This window comes from Podarcis bocagei, assembly GCF_964188305.1.
Source record: "Podarcis bocagei genome assembly, chromosome: 11".
Lineage (NCBI taxonomy): Eukaryota > Metazoa > Chordata > Lepidosauria > Squamata > Lacertidae > Podarcis > Podarcis bocagei.
Window position 1 is genome coordinate 55,382,561 of NC_138136.1, and position 24,021 is coordinate 55,406,581.

A 24,021-nucleotide genomic window follows, 5' to 3' on the forward strand; every position below is an offset into this window, starting at 1 on the left:
TTTAGTAGTTTTCCAGGCATGATGTGCAAAATACGTGCTTTTCTAGAGTCTGCTGCAAAACAAGGAAGGGAGGCAGACAGACAGCAGCATTCTCTGGTTTGGGGACAACCACATCTTCTTTGCATCTGTTAACAAGATAAAGCATTATCAGTCGGTTTGTCTCGGTGGTGTTTTCTAGAAGACCCATCTTAATTTACCTATGATGTCTCAGCTGAGACTATCCATACGTGACAGTTTGAGACAGTGGTTTTGTGGACCAGACACTATTTGTTCACTAAAAGTGAAACTGGAATGATGTTCATTTTCTCACAGTCTACCAGCTACACAAATAGCTTTAAGTAGCCACTTGTGGTTGAGAAGCAAAGGTTTGGGGTCAATTTTTCTAATATTTTATTGGGTGGAGGGGAGGTTGGATGAGTAATAGCCCACAAGATTTGTGCCTGAATAATAACTCCAGTATTTTCACCTGATTTATAATGTAAGTAATTAAGCACAGTGTATGAGAGGCCTTGCTTCAGAGGGTGCATGTTGCTTGGTCTCTTCGTGCTCCCAATAAGAAAAACCAGGTGCAAAGATTCAGCAGGTGTTCAAACTTCATAGAAAATCACACTGTAAATACACAGGCTATATTTCATTTAGATACCTCAGTCTTGGGACGCGGGTGGCGCTGTGGGTTAAACCACAGAGCCTAGAACTTGCCGATCAGAAGGGCAGCAGTTCGAATCCCCATGACGGGGTGAGCTCCCGTTGCTCGGTCCCTGCTCCTGCCAACCTAGCAGTTCGAAAGAACGTCAAAGTGCAAGTAGATCAATAGGTACCTCTTCGGTGGGAAGGTAAACGGTGTTTCCGTGCACTGCTCTGGTTCACCAGAAGTGGCTTAGTCATGCTGGCCACATGACCCGGAAGCTGTACGCCGGCTCCCTCGGCCAATAAAGCGAGATGAGCGCCACAACCCCAGAGTCAGTCACGACTGGACCTAATGGTCAGGGGTCCCTTTACCTTTGCCTCAGTGTTGAAAGGAGAAATCACATTACATATTTTTGGTGCATCTTTTTTGACCCCATGAAAATGAGTGTAGTGGGTGGGGATAAAGCTGGGGTTTGACCTTGAAGTGCAGAATAGTGTCCTGAACGCACACAAGTCTCCATTGCAGCATGTATTGCCCCAACCTTGTGTCCATTAAAATAGGTCTAAGTTATCGAGATACACAGTTGAATTTGAGGAGTATTTATTTATTTTATTTTACCTTCATCCTTTTTGTCACATGTTCAAAATAAGTAAGCAGTACTCCAGTATAGTCCTCCAGGAAGCATAGGTGTTCCCATTCTGTTACCAGTTTTCGTTTTACATTTTTACATCTTGCGAACACAGCCTTTCAGAAAATGCTTCAATACTCAGCGTTTCAGTAACCTGGTACCTACTAGCAGAGTTGTCCTATCCTCTTGTGCCAGTCTAATTAGGAGCAATGATTATCTACAGGTAATAATAATAATAATAATAATAATAATAATAATTATTATTATTATTATTATTATTTATACCCCACCCATCTGGCTGGGTTTCTCCAGCCACTCTGGGCGGCTTTCAACCGAATATTAAAAATACAATACAGCATCAAACATTCAGACACCTTCAGATGTCTTTTAAAAGTAAGATAGTTGCTTATTGCCTTGACATCTGCTGGGAGGGTGTTCCACAGGGCAGGCGCCACTACCGAGGTAGCTTTAAATAGTAGTAGATGCAGGTTTAATGAACTGTACTGGTACTGTGGGTGTGCCTGTAGCTGTGCTTGCTTGTTCCAGGCATCTGACACTTGAAAATCAATGTGGTTGGTGCAGAATTTGCACAGACCCCTCTGCTGAGAGAAAGTGCATCCTTTAGATGTCCCGCTGTTCACTGTCTGTTGCCCACTTCTATATTGTTTGGGGTATCAGTTTAGGCTTAAATTTGTAAGCCACAAATATACAAAGTATTCCCTTGAAATACTGTGAATGGGCTTTGGTGCCTCTTTTCCCACAAATTTATCTTGAACTTTTACACTTATTAGCAAACATATTTTCTAGCTTCCTGCTTCAAGAGTTGTTGAAGAAACTTCCATCCATTACTGTATGAATGAACATTCACATTTTGAAAAGAGTGTTTTGCATTTGCATCTGCATCTCAAGTTTTGCAAGCTCGTGAAGAATACGCGATTGAAAATGATTTTGTTTGCAGCTCCAGCTAGCCATTGGAGCTGGTTGCATTTATTTATCCCTGAGGAGAAAATGGCATGTTCTCCCATTCTGAATCATTAGTAGGGCTTCTCCCACACTGATGTCAGTTTCTAGCAATGCTGCTGGCATGAAGCATGTGAACTTCTGCTGCCAGAGGGAGCAGCCTACATGTGGAATGGGCCTGAAGGGTTGGGTTAAAGAAAGAGAAGTAAAGGACAAGGATAATGCTGAAAATGTAAAAGGTGGAAGAAGAGGAGAAATGCTAGATGGAGATAATACAGGCCTGGCAACAGCAGCCAATGAGGTTGGGCACTGGGTGAGTTCCCTAGGGCTCAGAAGCCCTCCTCACAAGCCTGACACTGCTGCTCTCTCACTCACCAACTAAGTCCTGGGCTGGATGAATTTTTGAATGGGGGGAGAGCAAGCTCAGCTGCCATTCCCTGGGTTGTTGTCCACCTCCCTGCCTTGCCTAGACTCTGAGAAAGGGCCATAGTGGTCCTCCTTCAGAGCCAGGTATTCCAGTCAGATCCTAGAAGATTGCCTGTTTCACAGCTGCAGTTTCAGGTACAGTGGCTGAAAAGTCTTTTTAAACTTAGAATTTTAAAAAACTTTGTTTGAGTTTCTTTTTAAATTCTGTATCTGTGATTGCTCTTCCCCTTTTGCTTCTCAAGGCACAGCTCTGTCCATTTGCGTGCCCCCCACTTATTATTGGACTTCAATTCCCATCATCCCTTGCCATTGATGGTGCTGGCTGGGGCTCTAAAGAATCATGCACACAGACAGCAAAGACGTCTACTACTTTATTAATAACAAATTTATAATGAGGTGATGGCCATAGGGAACCATTTTCCACATTTCCAGACAGTGGATTTAAGTGGCATTCTGAATTATACAGCCTGCACAAAGAATTACCATGGCAGATACATCAGTTCTGTTCCTTAACTCTTTCATTTTTATCATGTTATTCAGACATGTTTCAGTGGCTTCATGCTATATGTTTTCTTTTCTCACATGCCAGCAAAACGTGTGCTTTTTTTGTAACTTTTCTAAGTGTGCAGGAAACATTGCATTTATTTTAATTAACTTACTCCCCATCCCAAGAGATTCAGGTGAGAAACTACGTTAGTCATAAAAGCCCAAGAAAAAAGCTTGTGATGGCGCGTAGAGGTGATCCCCATTTATATAAATCATCACTGGCACCTTGAATCAAGCCCTTGAAGAAGAGAAGAGTTTGGATTTGATATCCCGCTTTATCACTACCCGAAGGAGTCTCAAAGCGGCTAACATTTTCCTTTCCCTTCCTCCCCCATAACAAACACTCTGTGAGGTGAGTGGGGCTGAGAGACTTCAGAGAAGTGTGACTGACCCAAGGTCACCCAGCAGCTGCATGTGGAGGAGCGGGGAATCGAACCCGGTTCACCAGATTACGAGTCTACCACTTGAAGACAATGGGTGTCATTTCAGGTCTAATATATTCCCAATAACCCACATGTAAGCACAAGAATGTGATGAATCTTTAAAATTCCTGGGCCTTCTTAGCCTTTTCGGGCTTTATATATATTTTTAAAATAAACAACGGCAACACTTTGAATTGTTCCTGGAAGACATGTGAGTGAGCATTGGTGCAATATGCTGTTGACAGCCCAGCTGAGTGATGAGTACACAAACCCTCTCTATGATGCATGTTCCAGCACACACCCAAGTTAGTTACCATTAGTTCACCTTGCTGGCTTCACCCTTAGTTAGCTGGAATGACTGAACTCTTCTACCACGGCCATTCCCTGGGTAAACACTCCAGAACTTTAGTGTATATGAAAAGGACAAGGTACAGCTTCCTTTAGCAGTATAAATAGTATCAGCTGCTAATAACTTCCTATGACGTTGCCAAGTGTCCACATATGTATGTTGAACAGACAAACAGATTAGAAAGGATAGGAACTGTTGCAGGAAATTATGAGAAGTCCAAATCTGGTCAGAGCTTTGCCAGGAACAAAAGCCATGTTTGGTGGAGCCCATGTTCTAGAGCTTGCATTCTCAGACTTTATCTTAGTAAGAAGAGCAGTTCAATTAATGGAACTCTTTCTCATCTGGAGGATAGACTAAAGGACAAGCGATGCAACAGAGCTGTGCAGACTTGCACCACGTGCTTCAGTGTATGAAGAGGAGATTCAAATCGCAATAAAAGAATAGTTATTTCAGTGTTTCTTTAGCACGCAGCAGTAACTAGCCACAGTATACATTCTGGCCTCCCCTAATCCAAATACCACACAAGAGCTGGCCTGCAAGGTTGGGGGATGATCACAGAGTAGGTTGTGCCTCCATAAGAATGTCTTCCTCTCACACTGTGATAATATTGTTTCTAGAGGAACTAGATTGACTTATAATTTCAAGAACTTAAAACTGGTTTCTAGCATTTTTAACTTTTCTCTTTTCCTTGCGTTGGGGTGGGGTAGGCCACAGGCTTGCTACTTTTGCCAACATACTCACAGCCTGGGGGAAATAAAGAAGTGGTCATGATCATGAGTTTTTCCAGTTCCCACACTGTTCTTTCTGCTTGCTTGTGTATCGGAGTCATAGAGCAACTCATGTTACACTGCCCTGAGGGAGAAAAAAACTTAATTGGATTTTCCTGAAATATGAAGTCCAGTCTCTTTGTGTGTTTTGCATTGTACAGTTCATCTCTCTTTTTCTCTTGGCTCTTTCTTATTACAGTTTGTTAATTAAGGTTCTTCAGAAATCTTAGCCTTGAGTTGTTGCTTTTAACTTTGGAGTTAACAACCATCCCAGACTGACATGATTATTATTTTTTTAGGGTAATTAAGTGGCTCCAGTGTGGGTATGCAAAATGCAGTGTGATGGTTTTCTCTCACATGTACAAAAACCACAGAGCTCAACTCTGTTGTCACTTTAAAAAGCATGTCTGCTAAGGTAGGGCAAGGTCTCCACAACATCCCCCATTGTAATTCCTTAGCATTTCATTTATCTGCAGCCACCCTGTCAGATCTGCTGGAGGTGGTGGCGGGCTGGGCCTTGGAGTTCCCAAACCTACTGGTTTTGGGAGACTTCAACGTCCATGCCGATGCCGCTCCCTCCTCACAGGCTCTAGACCTAGTGACTTCCATGGCAACACTAGGGCTCTCCCAGTTTGTTTTGGGCCCCACTCATCAAGCAGGCCACACGCTGGATCTGATCTTTGGGGCTGGCATAGATGTGATCATGCTCCCCGCTGTGAAAGTGCCATGGTCTGATCACTACACTTTAAAAGCCAAGATTGACTTCCCGCTCCTCCCCGGCTCGGGTGGCGAACCTATTTGGGCTCGTCCGCGAAAACTGATGGATCCTGATAGATTCCGACAAGCCTTGCGGAACCCTGCTCCTCCTGGCGACTCATTAGATGACCTTGTTGAGGACTGGAATAACCGGCTCTTGGCAGCCATTGATGAGATCGCGCCTAAGCGCCCTCTGCGACCCCGTCGAAACCGGGCCCCTTGGTTTACTGAGGAGCTCCGGAAAATGAAGCGGGATCTCAGACGGCTAGAGCGAGTATGGCGACGGACTCGTGACGGAGCCTCAAGAACATCTTATAGGACGCTTATGAAAGCCTATGAGATGGCTATGAAAGCTGCTAAGAAATCTTACTTTGCAGCTTCCATTGCATCCGCTAGCTCTCGCCCGGCACAACTTTTTAGAATAATTAGGTCAATAACGTCCTTAGGAGGACAACCAAATTTAAGCACAAATTCGACCCACAGCTGTGAGGCATTCGCGAGCTTTTTTGCGGAGAAAGTCCTGTTGCTCCGCCGTGACCTCCCTGCCAATTTAGATACAGTGACTGAACTGGAGGCCCCTCGACTGACTTCAGGTCCAGTGTTGGACCATTTCGATCGGATACTCCCTACTGATGTGGATAGATTCCTCCAAGTTGGTAGGCCCACCACCTGCCTCCTTGATCCGTGCCCGTCTTGGCTGATTAGGGAGTGTCCAGATGTTGCGCGGACCCCCCTGGTTGAAATTATCAATTTGTCCCTTGACACGGGGACATTCCCAGGGGAACTGAAGGAAGCAGTGGTGCGTCCACTCCTAAAGAAAACTTCATTAGATCCCTTAGACCTATCCAATTACCGCCCAGTTTCAAATCTTCCATACCTGGGTAAGGTAATTGAGAGAGCGGTTGCTGAACAGCTTGGTAGGTTTCTGGAGGAAACATCGGCATTAGATCCATTTCAGTCCGGTTTCCGTCCTGGTTTTGGGACGGAGACGGCTCTGGTTGCCCTAACAGATGATATCCGTAGACAACTGGATCGAGGCGGGTCAGGACTGCTGATCCTTTTAGATTTGTCAGCAGCTTTTGACATGGTCGATCATGATCTTCTGGACCATCGCCTTGCAGACGTGGGGATACAGGGCATAGCCCGTAACTGGTTGTGCTCTTTTATCTCTGGTCGGGGACAGAGGGTGGCACTAGGGAGGGAAATGTCGTCACGCCACTCCTTGGTGTGTGGAGTGCCGCAGGGCGCAATTCTCTCCCCAATGCTTTTTAACATCTTTATGCGCCCCCTTGCTCAGATTATCCGGAGCTTTGGGCTGGGCTGTCATCAATATGCTGATGACACTCAGCTCTATCTACTGATGGATGGCCACACCAACTCGGCCCCTTACACACTGACCAGATGCTTGGAAGCTGTGGCTGGATGGTTTCGTGGGAGCCGATTGAAACTAAATCCTTCAAAGACAGAGGTCCTATGGCTAGGTCGGGATAGCATGGGGATGAGGGACCAACTCCCTTCTCTTGCGGGGGCCCAATTAGTGCCATTACCTTCCGTTAAGAGTTTGGGTGTAATCCTTGACGCCTCCCTTTCCATGGAGGCGCAAGTCACAGCAACAGCCAAGGCGACATTTTTCCACCTTCGCCGCATCAAGCAGTTGGTCCCTTACCTTTCCCGCCCCGACCTGGCCACAGTGATCCATGCGACAGTCATCTCCAGGCTTGACTACTGTAACTCGCTCTACGCGGGGCTGCCCTTGAAGCTGTCCCAGAAACTCCAGCGGGTACAGAATGCTGCAGCGAGGCTCCTCACAGGGTCTCTGCCATGGGAGCATATTCATCCAGTGCTTTTCAAGCTGCACTGGCTCCCGGTGGAGTACAGGGTCAGATTTAAGGTGCTGCTTTTGACCTTTAAAGCCCTTCACGGCCTAGGACCCTCGTACCTACGGGACCGCCTCGCCTGGTATGCCCCACGGAGAGCCTCAAGGTCCATAAATAACAACACCCTAGTGGTCCCAGGCCCTAAGGAAGTTAGATTGGCTTCAACCAGAGCCAGGGCCTTTTCAGCACTGGCCCCAACTTGGTGGAACGCTCTGTCTCATGAGACCAGGGCCCTGCAGGATCTGATCTCTTTCCGCAGGGCCTGTAAGACAGAGTTGTTCCGCCTGGCCTTTGGATTGGAGCCAATTTGATTCCCTCCGCCCCCTTTTTCTTTTTTCTTTTCCTTCTCCTGCAATGAGGCTCCATTTTAATATTTTAATGTTCCATTATTTTAATGTTGTATTTTATTTTTGTTTTTAAGTTGTAATCACTCATCTTGTTTTTATTATTGCTTGTAAGCCGCTCTGAGCCCGGCCTTGGCTGGGGAGGGCGGGGTATAAATAAAAAATTATTATTATTATTATTATTATTATTATTATTATTATTATTATTATTATTATTTTTCCCTTCACTTGATGCTATTGCCTTAATGCAGGCACAGGCACACTCCGGCCCTCCAGATGTTTTGAGACTACAATTCCCATCATCCTTGACCACTGGTCCTGTTAGCTAGGGATGATGGGAATTGTAGTTCCAATACATCTGGAAGGCCGGAGTTCGCCTGCCTTAATGTCTTGGATGTCACAGAGGACCTTTTGGTGTAGTGGTTAGAGTGTCAGACTAGGACCTGGAAAGACCAGGGATCAAATCCTCACTTGGCCATGAAGCTCACTTGGTCATGAAGACAGTCACTTACTCTCAGCCTAGCCTACCTCACAGGGTTGCTCTGGGGATTAAATGAGGAGGGGGAGAACCATGTACACCACCTTGAGCTCCTTGGAGAAAGAAGTGGGATATGAACGCAATAAATAAATGATTAGGAGCTAGTCACTTGTGAGCTCTTTTGTGGCATTGGAGGGCCTGGCATGCGTCCAAAGTACCACAACTCTCTGGCTGCCCATTGGCTCAGCTCCTTTGATATGGCAGAAGGGTTTGCAGCATAGGGCAAGGTAGGAAAAAATCCTTAGAATCTGAAGTCCAGCACATCCTATATGAAAATAAATAATCTTTCCTGTGGCAGTCTGCCATGACCTTTCAAAGGACACTTTTTGAGTGCACATTAGTTGAATGGTCTTGGAGTCTTTTGCCAGAAAGAGGTAGGCCATTCTTGCTGCCGACAATTTTTTTCTATGTTGAAACTCCCTCTCTCACAATTGAGGATATTTGGGGTATTTTTAATACGCAAAATTGCTCACAGTTGGACTGGCACTATTATAGATGCTGATGGCTTTGCTGGACTGCGCAGGATCTAAGAAAAGGGGGGGGGGAGCAACTGTGAAAATCTGGCTCTACAAATAAAGACTGGCACAGTGGGTTGATGTGTTTGAAATTAGATCAGTAAAACCAAGTGAAAATGTTTTCTTGTGTGTATGATTGGAAAGGTGTTGTGGTTTGTTCAAATTACTGTTGCTTGGGAAATCTTGACTTTATTCAGCATGGATGTGTAAAGTATGAATGAAAAATGTACATTGCTAGACATTCAGAAATGCTCCATGGTTCGTATCCATTGCATCAGGTGTCCTCTTCCAGGCTCTTGTGTACAGTAAGTGTTTTATACAAGAACAGATCAGCTGGTGTATAGACATACCTTGAATCCTATTCTTAAACAATGTCATTTCCAGGATATTTTATTTCACCTTTTACAATTTAATAATACTAGTAGTCTGCATTTGCATCATTACCTGGCTAGTTCAAGTCAATGGCTACATTAAAACATCACAATATATTGTAGTTTATCAGACAGGAATGAGCTGTGGCGAGACTTGGACTTCTGTGCTCTCATTTCCAAAGTGTCAAATATGGCTATAAAGGAAAGGATCTATCAGAACTGTTCTTACATCCTTCCTTTGGGGGAGGGGGTCAAAACATTTTTTCCACAGTTTATCCAGTCTTAGTTTCTAACTCTAGACTCAGGAAGTTGAATAGCCTGAATTTTGCATTCAGCTCTTATCCAGAATCTTGTGGATAATAAGCTTTAAAAATAAGATGGAAAGTCATAAACAGCAACACTTAATCTAAAACAATAGTTGTGTGTCCCTGCTATCACAGCTCTCCCAAATCTGCCCTAACTTTCCTTCCTGTTTGTACCTTCAACCGGTCTATTGAGAGAAACCTTTAAGGGAAGGCATAAATGCTGTGTGTGGATTTTTTTCTTTTTTGTCCGTGTATACACGAAATGACAAATGGTAAAATAGAGGGACAGTCCTAAAGATAAGTACTTATGCCTTCAAAGCTAGATATTATAAGTTTAAAACTGTGCCATTCATTCAATTTTGGACAGTATCTTGCTCTGTTTGTGTCTCTACAATTGCATCCTTAAAATGCTGTATGACTAAATATTATTTAATTTTATTTACGACTTGATACATTTGGGGAGGATACCCAAAATATCGTCACATTTAAGTAGAATTCATTCTAAAACAAACAAAACCTATACTGATGTATTGTTAATATAGACAATTTAAAATGAAGAATAAAAATGATTAAAACTACAGTATTATTAAGCAGTAAATACTTTGCAGTTTATTGAGCTCTTTAAGGGATGGCCAGATAACATTTTCTTCAAAAAATATAGAATACTCCCAGTCCCAATAAAGTTTAGAGTGCTTAAGTCCATTCATATCAGTGGGTATGTGAGTACTTCAGTCTGTGTTGGATTGGGTGAGCAATGGTAAAGTAGATGATTTTTCTAATTTAACCCCTATATTGTATTTTTAGAAGCTGATATTGAAACAGTTTTTGCACACAACTTAAACACTTTTCACTTCTTTACTTGTCATTATTACCTTTCTCATGTTTGATTGAACGGTGTTTTGGAAGTAACTAACCTGATTGTTCATGGTCTTTTTAAATTTATTTTTAATAATAATAATAATAATAATAATAATAATAATAATAATAATAGTAATGATTTTTTATTTATACCCCGCCCTTCCCGGTTTAAAAACCAGGCTCAGGGCGACTAACAGCAAATATAAAACATTGATTAAAATGTGACTTAAAAACAGCATAAAATACAACATAAAATGGAGCATCAATATCAATAAAATTCAAAAATTCAGGGGTTGGGGGGGGGGAGAGAAAAGAAAAGCTTTCCTGTAAACTTTCCTGAGTCAGGAAAAAAATATTGCTGCTCGGAGAAGTTTTATTCCTAATTGCTGGAAATGGTAAAGCATGAATTAGAGAGAATACTTGAATTTCCCTGTCCCCTCTCCCTGGGCCCCAGAATACAACAAACTTTTAAAGGCCTCGACATCCACACATTTACTTAATAGGAGCTACTTTTGAGTTGACACACGTAGGCATGTTCTGCTAGTTTCATAAAACATGCTTTTGCTCCCCAACTTCTCATTTGTGTGTGGTTTGTCTACACTGTTAATGCTGATCATATCTGGCAGGGGAGTGTTAGAATTGCTGATCCTTATGTACCAAGCACATCAAACATGCACCCGCCCCCCAATCCCATTGCTGCTGAGAATTGAACTGGCCTTCAGTGTATTCTGCAGAACGCTGTCTCATATTCTTCCATCTCCACATGGAATTAAGGATTCACATATGATCTTTAAAAAAACGCATTCTGTTGTAATTCTGCTTTTTTTAAATGCTTGAAAATTGAGATTGCCCATGGAGAAGTAGAATTCCATCAAGTCATATTGAATTATTTCTCTTCTGCAGCACTAATCACTCAAAAATCTTTTAAATACATATTTAAGTTTGGATAGTCTTTTGGGGGGGGGGTTTGCAGTGCAGTCCTCCTGTCCTACATTAGTTGAACTTGCTCTGGCAGCTGATGTGTATATAAATCCTTGTAGCCACTAAGAGGTTTGAAGTGGGTACTGCCAAACCTTAATGGGGTCTGCAAACCTGCCACAACCATTGCCATCACCGCCATCTTGCTGATTCGTGAATGCTGGAGCCTAGATATATACACATATACATATGCATGTAGATATAGTTTCGCATCCCAAGGCCTCTTCAAACATTTGCTTCCACACAGTCGGCTTTAGAATCGTTCCCATGTGGAAAATGTGATGTTGGAATTGAAAATCTACATGGATTTCCCAGGGAAGGTCTCTAATAGGCGATGGCAGGAATTCAGCATCCTGCTCATAGTTTGTTCCTGGAACATTCTATGTGTGTATGTCTCTCTACTTACAATGTAATGTTTTCCAGGTGTATTCTTTCATAGGAACCATTCCCAAAGCGGTTGTGAAGAGGAATATATTGTGTCAGAATTAGTTCTCACTCCTCAGTTTCCTTGACACTTTTTGTCTGTTGAAACATGATACCTGCAGTTGGATGCAGAAATGCCATGGAATACCAGCTGATGGAAAACAACTGCTGAGTAGGAGTATTGCCATTATGTCCCTCTTGTGGACCTTCCAGAGATACTTGGTTGGCCACAATCTTGGCTGGGCAAGATGAAGCTTTGGTCTGATCCAGGAGGGCTAGTCTAACGTTCCTTTGATGAGTTGTTTTGCTGTGGTCATTGTAAATAGAATTGGTATGGGGCAATATTGTCCAAAGGCACTACTGGCTGGTGGGCGTTAGTCCTTACTCTTCTAGACTCATCAGAAAGAATGTGTGTTGATGATCCACTAAAATTAATACAGATTAAGGAGGCAGGTCCTGCTCATAGTTGCAAAACAAATGGGGTCAAAGGGGATGATGGTTATTTTAATGTCCTGTCTTTAAGGCAGCTCAGTGTGGTCTGGAAGCATTATGTACGTGTGTCAACAAATCTGTTACATACGCACAACGGAGCTCTTATCACTGAAAAGTTGGCTTTGGACCTGAATTCAGCTTTCTGCGCACTTCCTTTTTCTTCTTTCCTCCCCCACATCACTTTTATTGGAAGTTTTTAGTTTCTTGTTAAAAATGCAGGAAATTCAGGAAATTCTTGGAAACTTCCCAGAATTACTGCAAACAAAATACATATGCTTCTCTCATAATAACCCTAAATAAAGGAAACTATCTTACACTTACTAACTAGACCAAGTTTCCTTAGAAGTTGAACAGAATGTCACAATTTTTTTAATTATATGCACTTCTAAACGAAGTTGGGCGAGAAATTGAACACTGGATGTGAACCATTAGTCTTGCTGCTCTGGAACAAGTAGTTTAAGAATATCTGGATGTGATTTCTGATAGCTGTAGCACATTTTCCCCCGGGTTAAAATTGTAAGCACACTTTTATGCTCTCAAAAAGTAAAGGGGTATGTAAGAATTACAAGCTGTCGCAGAAGCCAGCATTTTGGCCTCTCTGTTTCTTGCTATGTGAGTGCCTATTCTGAGTTTGCCCTTTGATTTGATAAGACCAAAACAATGAATTCTGAAGAAATAAAGCAAGAAGCCTCCTGGCTGAATAAGTGCTTTGGCCTCACAAGACTTTGTTTTTGTGGCACACTACTGTGACTCATAGTGTACAGCTCAAAGTTGTGTACAGTGGTGCCCCGCAAGACGAATGCCTCGCAAGATGGAAAACTCGCTAGACGAAAGAGTTTTCCGTTTTGGAGGTGCTTCACAAAATGAATCTCCTATGGGCTTGCTTCGCAAGACGAAAATGTCTTGCGAGTTCCTGCGGGGTTTTTTTCCTTCCCCCCCTTTTTCTAAGCCGCTAAGCCGCTTATCAGCTGATCCGATAAGCCGCTAAAAGCCGCTAATAGCGCTAATCCGCTAATCCTTCAATGGGCTTGCTTCGCAAGACAAAAAAACCGCTAGACGAAGAGAATCACAGAACGGATTCTTTTCGTCTTGCGAGGCACCACTGTATGTTTTTCCTCCACTTCACCTTTTCTATTTGCAACAACCTTGTGAGGTAGGCTAGGCAAAGTTAATATATGTATGTACATACGCAGCAGCTCTTGTTAATAGATGGTAAGTGAGGAGTAGGGTGCAGGAGTACAGTGTACTCATTACAACGTACTGAGCCCAGGAAATGCTGGTGGCATCCCTGTATGTATGTAAATATATATATATACACATACATATGTCCTAAAACAGCCTGTGAACTTCTGGGGTGTATGCCCTGTTGAGGTATGATCTGGAAAAAGATTCTTTTTGAGAATCTTGCCTGCATACTTCTGGCCTATTGTGTTGTCTTAAAAATCAGTAATTGCCTCCAAGAATGGCTGCCAGCTAAAAAAAAATTACCGTATCTTGGGATATTTATCAGCACTGGTCTCAATTATTTCAGAGTTAGAAGGTTCAGTAGTTTGGGGGGGGGGGATCCCAACTGTTATAAAAGCCCAAACTATGTGGTGCAAAAATACCAGTTTAATTATATATCTTTCTGCATGGAGAGCAGCTGTTACATTGGAGAAAAAAGCTTTTAAAGCATTTCTCATTTGAAACATTGTCTTGTCTTAGAGAAAGAGAAAAAAATCTGTTTCAGTTGTTTTGAAGCTACTGCACAAGTTATTACACAAGGTGATGTACATGAAATGTTTTCATAACCTTGTTTATATCTGTCCTGACGCCATGTCTAGATGTAGAGGTGCCTGATGTATAGAGAGCAATGAAATGCAGTTTTTCCTTCATGTATTTCACCTTTTATCCACTTACTGTCTTTGACTCTTTGTTTGTGTAACCCCATCCCCTTCCCCAGAAGCCCATTGTTTAAATTTACCCCAAGTAAGTTTTTGCATTGAAGAACTTGGAGAGTTATTTCATGGTATTTGTATTGGGGTATAGCTCAGCCTTGTAAATAAGACCATAAAACAGAGTGCTCTTCCTGTGTTCTGAGAGAATTCTATTTTGTCTGTCACTTGGTATTATGATCCATTTTGAGGTTAAGAGTATCATGCAGACCTGTTATTAAATAACCATTGACCAAGATTTATTAGAATTCTGCAAGGGGGGAAGGCTTTGAGGAATGGGTGTTCATACCACAAATGACATGAATTCATGGCTCCACAAGTCCTCTACCTTTTCATTTAAGAAGGAAATTACTTACTTATAACTTCCTATTGTTCCTCTCCGCTGAAAAAGCTTACAACATTTCCATGCACATTCTTATAGCCTCAGTGTAATTTGAGTCATCTTGAATACATGGGATTAAAAATGTAGAGGCACCTACACCATCTGCATAATTTCCAAAGTGGTGCCATTATAGTGATCCTAAGATGGTTTCCAGAATGTCATAAAATAATTATTAAAACACAGAAAATAACAGATCAGCCTGAAAATACTGAAAGCAGAAAGTGGCCTCATTGGTTCACCCCAAATGCCTCGAAAAATAAGAATGTTTTTTGCTTGGCAGCAGAAACTCATCAGAGTCTCTGCCACTAAAACTTCCAGAAGCAGAATTCACAGCCAGGGAGCCACAGAAAGGTCTCTTGCATGTCATCCCACAGGGCCTGGGGCAGATGATACGGGAGAGGAGGTGTTAGACAAATAACTTTATCTGTGTTCTATGACTGCATGCTGAGGTACTGTCTGTCATCCTACAACAGTGTTCTGTACCAGCAGAGGCCCAGAGGGTGGCAACATGAGAACGGGCCTTTTCTGTGGTGGCTCCCCATTTGTTGAATGCTCTCCCTGTGCCTTCATTACATTTCTTTCGGCACTAGGTGAAAACATTTCTCTGTAACCAGGCCTTTGTCTGATTAAACATGCTAAGGCCTTTAAAGTGTGTTTATAGGAGTCGGGGGTCGTTGGATATTGGTTTGTTTTTGTTCTTGCTTTACTATATATTTTGTGTTCTCATTTTTGTATTTTTATGTTGTGAAGCACCCTTTGATCTTTGAATGAAGAAGAGTGGGATGATGATGATGATGATGGGCTACAAGATTGTGGATCAGCATGTCTAGACTATTCTTATCCAGATATTTATTTGATATTTCTCCTCAACTTTGACCCAGAAAGATCCCTACAGTGGTTTACATAAAATAATAACATGTACTTTTATCAAGCTGCTTCTGACCATTTTAGTTTGTCTGCCCTTACTGATCTTATCACTGAAGAACACTGATAAGCTTCCCAGGAGCCACAGAGTTTCCTGGAACCCAGACAATACTGTCTGCCCTAGCTGGCACTAAAGTTATTCATGACAGAGCATAGTGGTTTTTTTCTTTTTTAATGGTAAAATAATACTCTTCATTGAAGTATGAAGATCCACCTTTTGAAATGGAAAATTTTCAGCACCGCTGCCGGATAGACTAGTTGGACTGAGATGTATTGCCATATTAGACCCACAGAATAAAGCATGGAAAATAAGTAAAGGTGCTGATTACATCAATGTAAATTGGTCTGCTAAAAGGTGCCACTACTTGGTTAGAATCTACGAGATTAAATACAGTCTGTTTGCCTGTGGATAATCACCATTGGAAACCGTGCCTAGATAATGTTTTTTTCTATTCTGCTTGTTTCTTATAGGCACAGGACCTGAATGTGATTGAAGAAGTCATTCGAATGATGTTAGAGATAATCAACTCTTGCTTGACAAACTCACTACATCATAACCCTAACTTAGTATATGCACTGCTTTATAAGCGGGATCTCTTTGAGCAATTTCGAACTCATCCCTCTTTCCAGGATGTAATGCAGAATATAGATCTGGTAAGTAAAAATAAACTCTTACGAACTGATCTTCTACAATGCCCTTTCTAGTAAAAGGTAAAGGTAAAGGGACCCCTGAATGTTAGGTCCAGTCGTGGCCGACTCTGGGGTTGCGGCGCTCATCCCGCTTTATTGGCAGAGGGAGCCGGCGTACAGCTTCCGGGTCATGTGGCCAGCATGATTAAGCCGCTTCTGGCGAACCAGAGCAGTGCACGGAAACGCCATTTACCTTCCCACCGGAGCGGTACCTATTTATCTACTTGCACTTTGACGTGCTTTTGAACTGCTGGGTTCTTAAACTCCTTTTTGTAGATGTGGATTTTGCTTTTACAATTGTTACATTCATTGTGGAAAGCTATTTGTGTTTTTATTTCATTTTTGCGCAGATGCATGTGGTTCTCACATCATACACACAGGGGAAAAGTGGTCATTTATGTATAAAGCATCTAAATCCTATGGGAATTGTACAGAAATTTTAAAAAACAGATAAATGCCTGCAGCATTATATCCAAACACCCACAAAAGGTTGGAGAGGGGAGAAGAAAATATGCTATTCAGATTCAGATTCAAATATGCTTCAGATTCAAGGTCATACATACTTGTTATGAGGACCAGGTAGCCAAGGCAATAGTTACCCCTGCTGTCTCATCTCTCTGTCTGATGCTACCTATACTATAGTAGTAAAGCATAGCAAACAGATTTTGCCACTAGACAGATGTGCGATTACAATAATTTATTTTTTAGAGATCCAGAGCTCTTAGATCTGTCCAGAGAAACATTTACAGTCGTACCTCGGGTTACAGACGCTTCAGGTTACAGACTCCGCTAACCCAGAAATAGTACCTCGGGTTAAGAACTTTGCTTCAGGATGAGAACAGAAATCGGGGGGCGGCAGTGGGAGGCCCCATTAGCAAAAGTGGTACCTCCGGTTAAGAACGGACCTCCGGAACGAATTAAGTTCTTAACCCGAGGTACCACTGTATAAGATCTGATCTCTTTGTGACAAAGTTCAGGGACCTATTGGCTTGCCAGAATTAATTACTAAGATGCACAAGGTGCAAACAGCTGAGCAGCTGAGAAAGTGACAAAGCAGCTTATCAAACTGGACTGGCAATGCTATCCAAAATATAATCCCTAATAGCTGAACTCCATGTAAGCCTGAATCTGATAAGGACTGTGGAGGTAGGATAGTAACTGTAGGTTTTTCATCTGAGGGCCAAACAGCAGCATGGGGAGTGATACCCATCAGGAAAAGTGGGAGAGGTTGTTTTGTTTTTTTAAAAAAATGTGCTGTAGTGCACATTGAATTTAGAGGGTCCTTCCACAGCTTTTATTACAGATCTGCAGTCAGAGATATCGCAGTGTCATGTTTAGTTTGACTGTAGGTTATAAATAAGCAACTGGGAGCCTCAGAACCAAACTCGTCCCCTGCAGGTTGTCAGCTGTCCCTCCTGGAAAGTGTACAGAAGGAGTGATGGCAATGAAATTTATTAGCCTTCCACCCAACCTTCCCATTTAGATAGTCCTATGGTGAACTATTGTGTTTCTGAATTGATCAGGTCAGCTGTTCAACAGTTCAACACTAAAGTTTAAAAATGTTTTTAAGTTGCCTTTGTTTTTTTATACTGTACTCCTAATTCTATTCTCATGAGCCCTTGTGGAACTATCAGGTGGCACAGAACAGCAGCTGCAATGAAAAAGGAGGCTTTTTAATATATCATACTTTTCTTGAAGGCTGCTGTGATAAGAATATCTGCTTTTCCTCTTGCAGAGACACCAGACAAGACAGGAGGTGGCAGAGCAGGCACTCTGATTACTGCAGGAGAGATTTATTTATTTATTTATTTATTCGCTTGTTTTAATCAGTTATACATTGCATTCTCTGCCAAAAAGGGGCACCTGAAACAGCATATTTTAAAAAGCTAAAAAATGTCTAATTAAAACATTATCAGCCAATGAATCACTAATGCTTTATCCAATCCCCCAATCAAACCCTATATAGGAAAATAATCATCATCAATTGCAATGATGGTATATTATCATCAGTTTATTGGAACAAATACATCCATTCTTATTTGTGCAATAAACATCAGATAACTTGTATAACACATGCCAAAAAAAAGTCTGAAAGCCCTCAAAAAAGCAGAATCTGAGAGCCAACCAAAAATATAACAATAACTGGAAAAGGCTGGATCTACACTAAACACTGGAAATCACAATTTATTAATAACTGTCTAGCTAAAATATTTCAGTAAGGCAGTCTGTCAAATGTCATTACAGCCATTATTTGATAAACTGATTTTATAGAAATATTTTGCCAGACATTTCTGTTTAAAAAAGAAACAAAAGCCATTCCAATCTTTTCAAACATATTTATTTAAGATATTTTCCACCAGCCTTTCCATCTACAGGCGTGTTTTACATCAAAATAAGTGTGTGTGTGTATTAAAATAATAATACCAGAGTTGCAGAATATATAACTTTAAAACAATTAAGAAAAAGCCAGAACATCAGCTGTTCTGCTTTCCCATACATCCTATAAAACATTTATTGTTATAGAATCATAGAATTGTAGAGTTGGAAGGGACCGCAAGGATCATCTAGTCCAACCCCCTGCGGTGCAGGAATCTTTTTGCCCCAAACCCACGACCCCGAGATTAAGAGTCTCATGCTCTACCGTCTGAGCTATCACTTTTCTCTAGTTGAAGTGGATGTCAGTATTCCCTGGTGTTGTAAAAGAGGGCAGCTGGAAGATTGCGCATTACCCTATAACGGTCCCTGGAAGTTTGGCTGGGACAGAGAAAAAATACCTACACAAATGAGGTATGCTGTGCTGCTCATATTCATAAACTTGGGTATTCCTGCATTATTTGCATAATATAAGAATAATTCGGCCTGGATTTGTGGGACTGAGCTACAACTCTGATTTTGTGCAGATAGAAAACATATGGTTCACTTAGCAACCAGGAATAGAATGATTTCTGTTTTCATTTACTGCTCAAGCCTGTTCCAGAAGTAAATGGATTCCCATTTTGAGAGGTGTGATATACACTTTCTTACTGGTAATTGTTAATGGTGTACTGATATCCTAAATGTTACACAAAGTTGGTTACTTATTATTTTTGTTGTATTGAGGATCTTCCTGCAAGATGGGTAATTCTTATAAGGAACTTGAAAAGCATTTCAAAAAGTGTGTGTGTGGGGGGAATCAAACGAGTTAAGAATGACTACAGCTGTTTGTTGCAGTTGCTAGCTGTTGGCTCTTAAGGATGTCTTTGTAGGCAAGATGTTAACTTACTGTGAACACAGATTTGTTAATTTATGGGGACTTAATAAGACTTATTGCATTAAAATAAGAAGTTACTTGCAATTCCTGAGCAGCCGATACCATTAGAGAGTAGCTTTCTCAAGACCAATACATTACCATTGAACACTGCAAAATCTGTGTATGTGGGTCTACCCTCTACCTTCTTTTTCATGGGCTTGTATTGTTATTTTTATTTTTATTTATTATTCTAAGAAACTTCCAAGAAATTTAAAACTTAAACGCAGCTACATTCTACCATTAAAAACAGAACAAAACAACCCCAAAACAGCCACAGGAAACTTTGGTAGTGCACTAATAAACATCACTTTTACCTGCCACCAAAAAGATGATAATAATGAGAGCTTGTATAGCACTGATGAATGAAAAGTCCACTATTAAAATCTTACATTTGCCATAAACTCAGTAGGTGGTTTTAGGCAAGCTGCTCTCTGACTCAGCCTCCCTCTCACCACAGCATGAGGATAAACTGACATACCTTGCAAATGTGTTGTTGGATTACTATGATAATGTATGTGAAATGCTTTAAGCACTCTAATGGGAAGGAGAGAGGTAGGGGGAAGAAAGAGAATGGAGGTGGTGAAAAGAAACTAGGTGGCCTCATCCACCTATGTGCTTTGAATTTGTTGGAGGTGTGGCCTTCAAGGAAACAGCTCTGAGGATGCTCAGAACAGAAGTACCGACTCACAGGTCTACCAGAAGGGTAGATCTGCTAAGGTTAAGGTTTGTGGTAATTAAAACCTTTACAATATATTTTCTTAGGATTTGCAGTTGACGGTAATTAGGATCAGCAGAGCAGTTATTTCTTTACAGGAAGGGATGCTTTTCTGTTGAATTTTGTTCACTTTCTACTTTAAGCATATTCTGAAAAGTCTTCTTTGCGAGCCTGGCAGGTCTCCCTACTCCAAAAGAGAATTTCTGTACTTGCCTGCAGCAACAGTATGTCTCATTTGAATCCTGGAGTAATCAAACCATCAGCTCTCTTTTGTTTTACTAATAGGTTGTAAGGGCCTAATTAGGCTTAACAGCTTCAGTTGGGTGCCTAGCTCTGCATTGCAAAAGCATCCCAAGAACATTATTGCCATGCAGTAAACCATTTCCTAGTCCTTGGCTACGATTATCAAAGGAATGTTAACTGCCTTCAATGACATGGGCATTGTTTCTCTTCTTAAGATAGGTCTACCTAACTTCTCAAGATTGCATGTTTAGAGATGTGTCAGCGGCATTTCTAGATCTACCTTCCTTTATGTGATATTGCAAAACATTATCGTATAGGCCTTGGTGTGTAAGATAAACTAGCCAATGTAGTCTTCATGGTTCTGAGAATTATCATGAAGATTAAATAAAAACCCAAAGCAATCATTACTCCTGCGATTTCCTGTTTTCTTAGGAAACTTTGTTCCTGCTTCAGTAGTCAAAAAAAGCCATGTGGCAGATAGGAGCAGAAGCTGAAAATTCGCTGAACTTTGCGGTCTTTTAGCTGCTATGCAGTATTGCTGAAGTATGCATGTGTACATTCTTGGATCATAGTCATAGTGTATAGGAACAAGTTGAAGATGTGGAAATAATAGTGCTTAAATTACCTGGAATACAAATGCTAAATACTGTTTTTAATCTAGCATTTATACCTGACAGTTGAAGAATCTCAATTAAGAAATGACTCACTGTCATAAATCAGCTGGGTAGGTTTCTATATCCTTAAAAAAATACCTTGTGGATAATATTGTAAAAACCAATAAAAAAAAATTTGGGGGAAAAAATCTAGTTGGCAGATACCCTGACATTGTTTAATTAACCTGTGCTTCCACTTATTTACAGACAGAAGTGTATGTGTGTGTGTATATATAATATATATTTCCCTGTTCCATTCCAGGTGATCAGCTTCTTTAGCTCCAGGATTGAGCAGGCTGGGGCTGAGCTGTCTGTAGAGAGAGTTCTGGAAATCATCAAGCAAGGAGCTGTTGCTCTGCCCAAAGACAGGCTCAGGGTGAGTGCTAACAAAACCAGTCAATGTGTAGCATGCCACAAAGCAGCACTTTGAGGATAATTTTCTTTCTTTAGGTTACAGCATTGCCTGCTGTAGAGTTCTACTATATTTGAGTTCCGGTGTTTGTATGGATTATTAATCTATAACGGAATGCGCAAGCATGCTGTGAAAAAGAATGAATGGCTATATAACATTGGTGTAGAAATTATCATTTCTGTGACTGTATGCTTCTTCAAGAACCCTAATGAATTATATGCACATGTTGCTACTAGAGATGTCTTGTGACTACAGTAGTACCTTGGTTCCCAAACTTAATTCTTTCCGGAGCGATTAATCTGTTCCAGACTTTTAAAAACAACCCCTAAAAAAGCAATTTAACATGAATTTTATTATCTAACAAGACCATTGATCCATAAAATGAAAGCAATAATCAGTGTACTATACTGTAGAATAAATAAGGCAGTATTGTAGATGATAAAATTTTTAAAAATATATATTTCTTACGTGCACTGATGATAGTCATTGTTTGGATGGGGGGCTTTTATCCATTTCTGCAGTCACACAATCAATCAATAAATCAATCGGTAGCTGAATTGGGTTCCACACAGTCACAAAAACAAAGTCACAAGCCACAGTCACCAGTCAGTCCCATAAAACAAAGAACAAGTCACAGTCAAAAAAGCGAAAAAGCCACGCAAACAAAAAACGCAAAAAATAGCAAAAACAAAAGCTCCAAAAATCACCTCTGTGTTGTGTGGGTGCTTGGGACTCAACAGCTGACAGACTCAACAGAAAGCCTCTGATTAGCAGTGGGGGACTCAATTTACAAATGGAACACACTTAACAGGAAGCGGAACACGTTCTGCTTCAAAGGCAAATTTCACAAACTGGAACACCTACGTCTGGGTTTGCAGCTTTCTATTTCCAAGTTGTTAATAAACTTAGCTGTTCTAAAACCAGGATACCACTGTATATAGCTTTTTATTTTATTTTATTTTTTGTTCGTTTCATTCCTATGCCACTTTATATAATTAAGAAAAAATACATCAAAGCAGTTTACAACACATTAAAACGTCAAATAGAACAATCCAGAATAAAAATTACTAAAGAAAGTCAAACATTAAAGTATACATTTAGGCCAACAAAGTAACAGGAAACTAAAATATTATTTTAAATATTTCAGAATAAAATGTTACAAAGGAGGTAAACTACAGAATGCACATTTGATGCATCAAAGTTAACAAAAAAAAAGTTTTATCTTAAACCTTTCAAAAGAAAACATTACTAAAGGAAGTCATTTTTTAAATGCACATTTAAAACAGCATAATTAGCAAGAGAATAAAATATTATAAGCATAGGACATATCTGCTGCTGTTGCTGCCAGTCCTGCCAATGGTGGTCAGCTCTTGTGGAAGCGCGGGCTCAATGACCTGGGTCTGCACTGAGAGACAGCAGGATGGTCTCTGCCCTCTTCAGCAATTTGTGGGTTGTATTTATATACATTTTGCCCTTCCCTGTTTTGAAGCTCAGAGGCATGGAAACGAACTCAAATAAATTAAAAACACACTGGAATGTAAAATAGCAGCCCGGACCAAATAGTTCACTCTTTCCCCTACACTTGGTGAGGAAATGAGAACGTGCCTTCCTTCTGTGCCCCTGGCATTTTTCAACAAGGTGTATCCATGTCACTATGGTTGATCCAGATTCTGTGGTCAGTTTTCTCTAGGAGATCTGTCACATTGTTTGAGACATTGTAAATTGGATTTTGCACAAATGCATTCTACTCATCCATTGGACCAGTGTGTGGATGTCCAGTGGCCTGAGACTGTGAACTGGCTTCCCAGGTAAATGAGGGGTGTTTCTTAATTGCTCAATAATTCTTGTAAACCACTTAGAGGTTTATTACAACCAAGTGGTATAAAAAAATATTAAATAAAATAATCTCATGGCCCATAGTTCTAGTTAAAATTTGTGGCCCCATCACTTCTACACTGTCTCCAATTTCCTTCTGCTTTCCGGTATGTAAGCTATCTAGTCCTTTAAGGTTGCAGCACTTTGTAGCAAGAACTCTTTACTTTAGGTTTTTGGGATAGGGAACCTTTATACCACACTTTCAAAAGAAAGGTACGCAAGCACTTTTGGAGCTTGCTACCTTTTACTTCAGAGGTGGGTACTTAGATTTAAAATGTAATACTCCCCCACTGTCCATTTTGACAGCACCGAGACTCACCAGTTATTCACCTGCTACCAGGTTATTCAACATTAAAGGAAGTATTAGGAGCATATTTTGGGACGCGGGTGGTGCTGTGGGTTAAACCACAGAGCCTAGGACTTGCCAATCAGAAGGTCGGCGGTTTTAATCCCCGTGACGGGGTGAGCTCCCGTTGCTCAGTCCCTGGTCCTGCCAACCTAGCAATTCGAAAGCACCTCAAAGTGCAAGTAGATAAATAGGTACCGCACCGGCGGGAAGGTAAACGGCGTTTCCGTGCGCTGCTCTGGTTCGCCAGAAGCGGCTTAGTCATGCTGGCCACATGACCTGGAAGCTCCCTCGGCCAATAAAGCGAGATGAGCGCTGCAACCCCAGAGTCGGTCACGACTGGACCTAATGGTCAGGGGTCCCTTTACCTTTAGG

At 41.2% G+C, this 24,021-nt stretch overlaps 1 protein-coding gene across 6 annotated transcripts in view; it reads left to right on the forward strand.

Annotated features, from left to right (window-relative positions):
* DYM (dymeclin) overlaps positions 1-24,021 on the forward strand; it is a 169,420-nt gene that overhangs the window by 112,069 nt on the left and 33,330 nt on the right. For all 6 annotated transcript variants that reach the window (XM_081212836.1, XM_081212841.1, XM_081212837.1 and 3 more), the window contains 2 exons: positions 15,895-16,077; positions 21,276-21,389. In XM_081212836.1, coding sequence (XP_081068962.1) covers positions 15,895-16,077; positions 21,276-21,389 — 297 coding nt within the window. The remainder of the gene's footprint in view (positions 1-15,894; positions 16,078-21,275; positions 21,390-24,021) is intronic.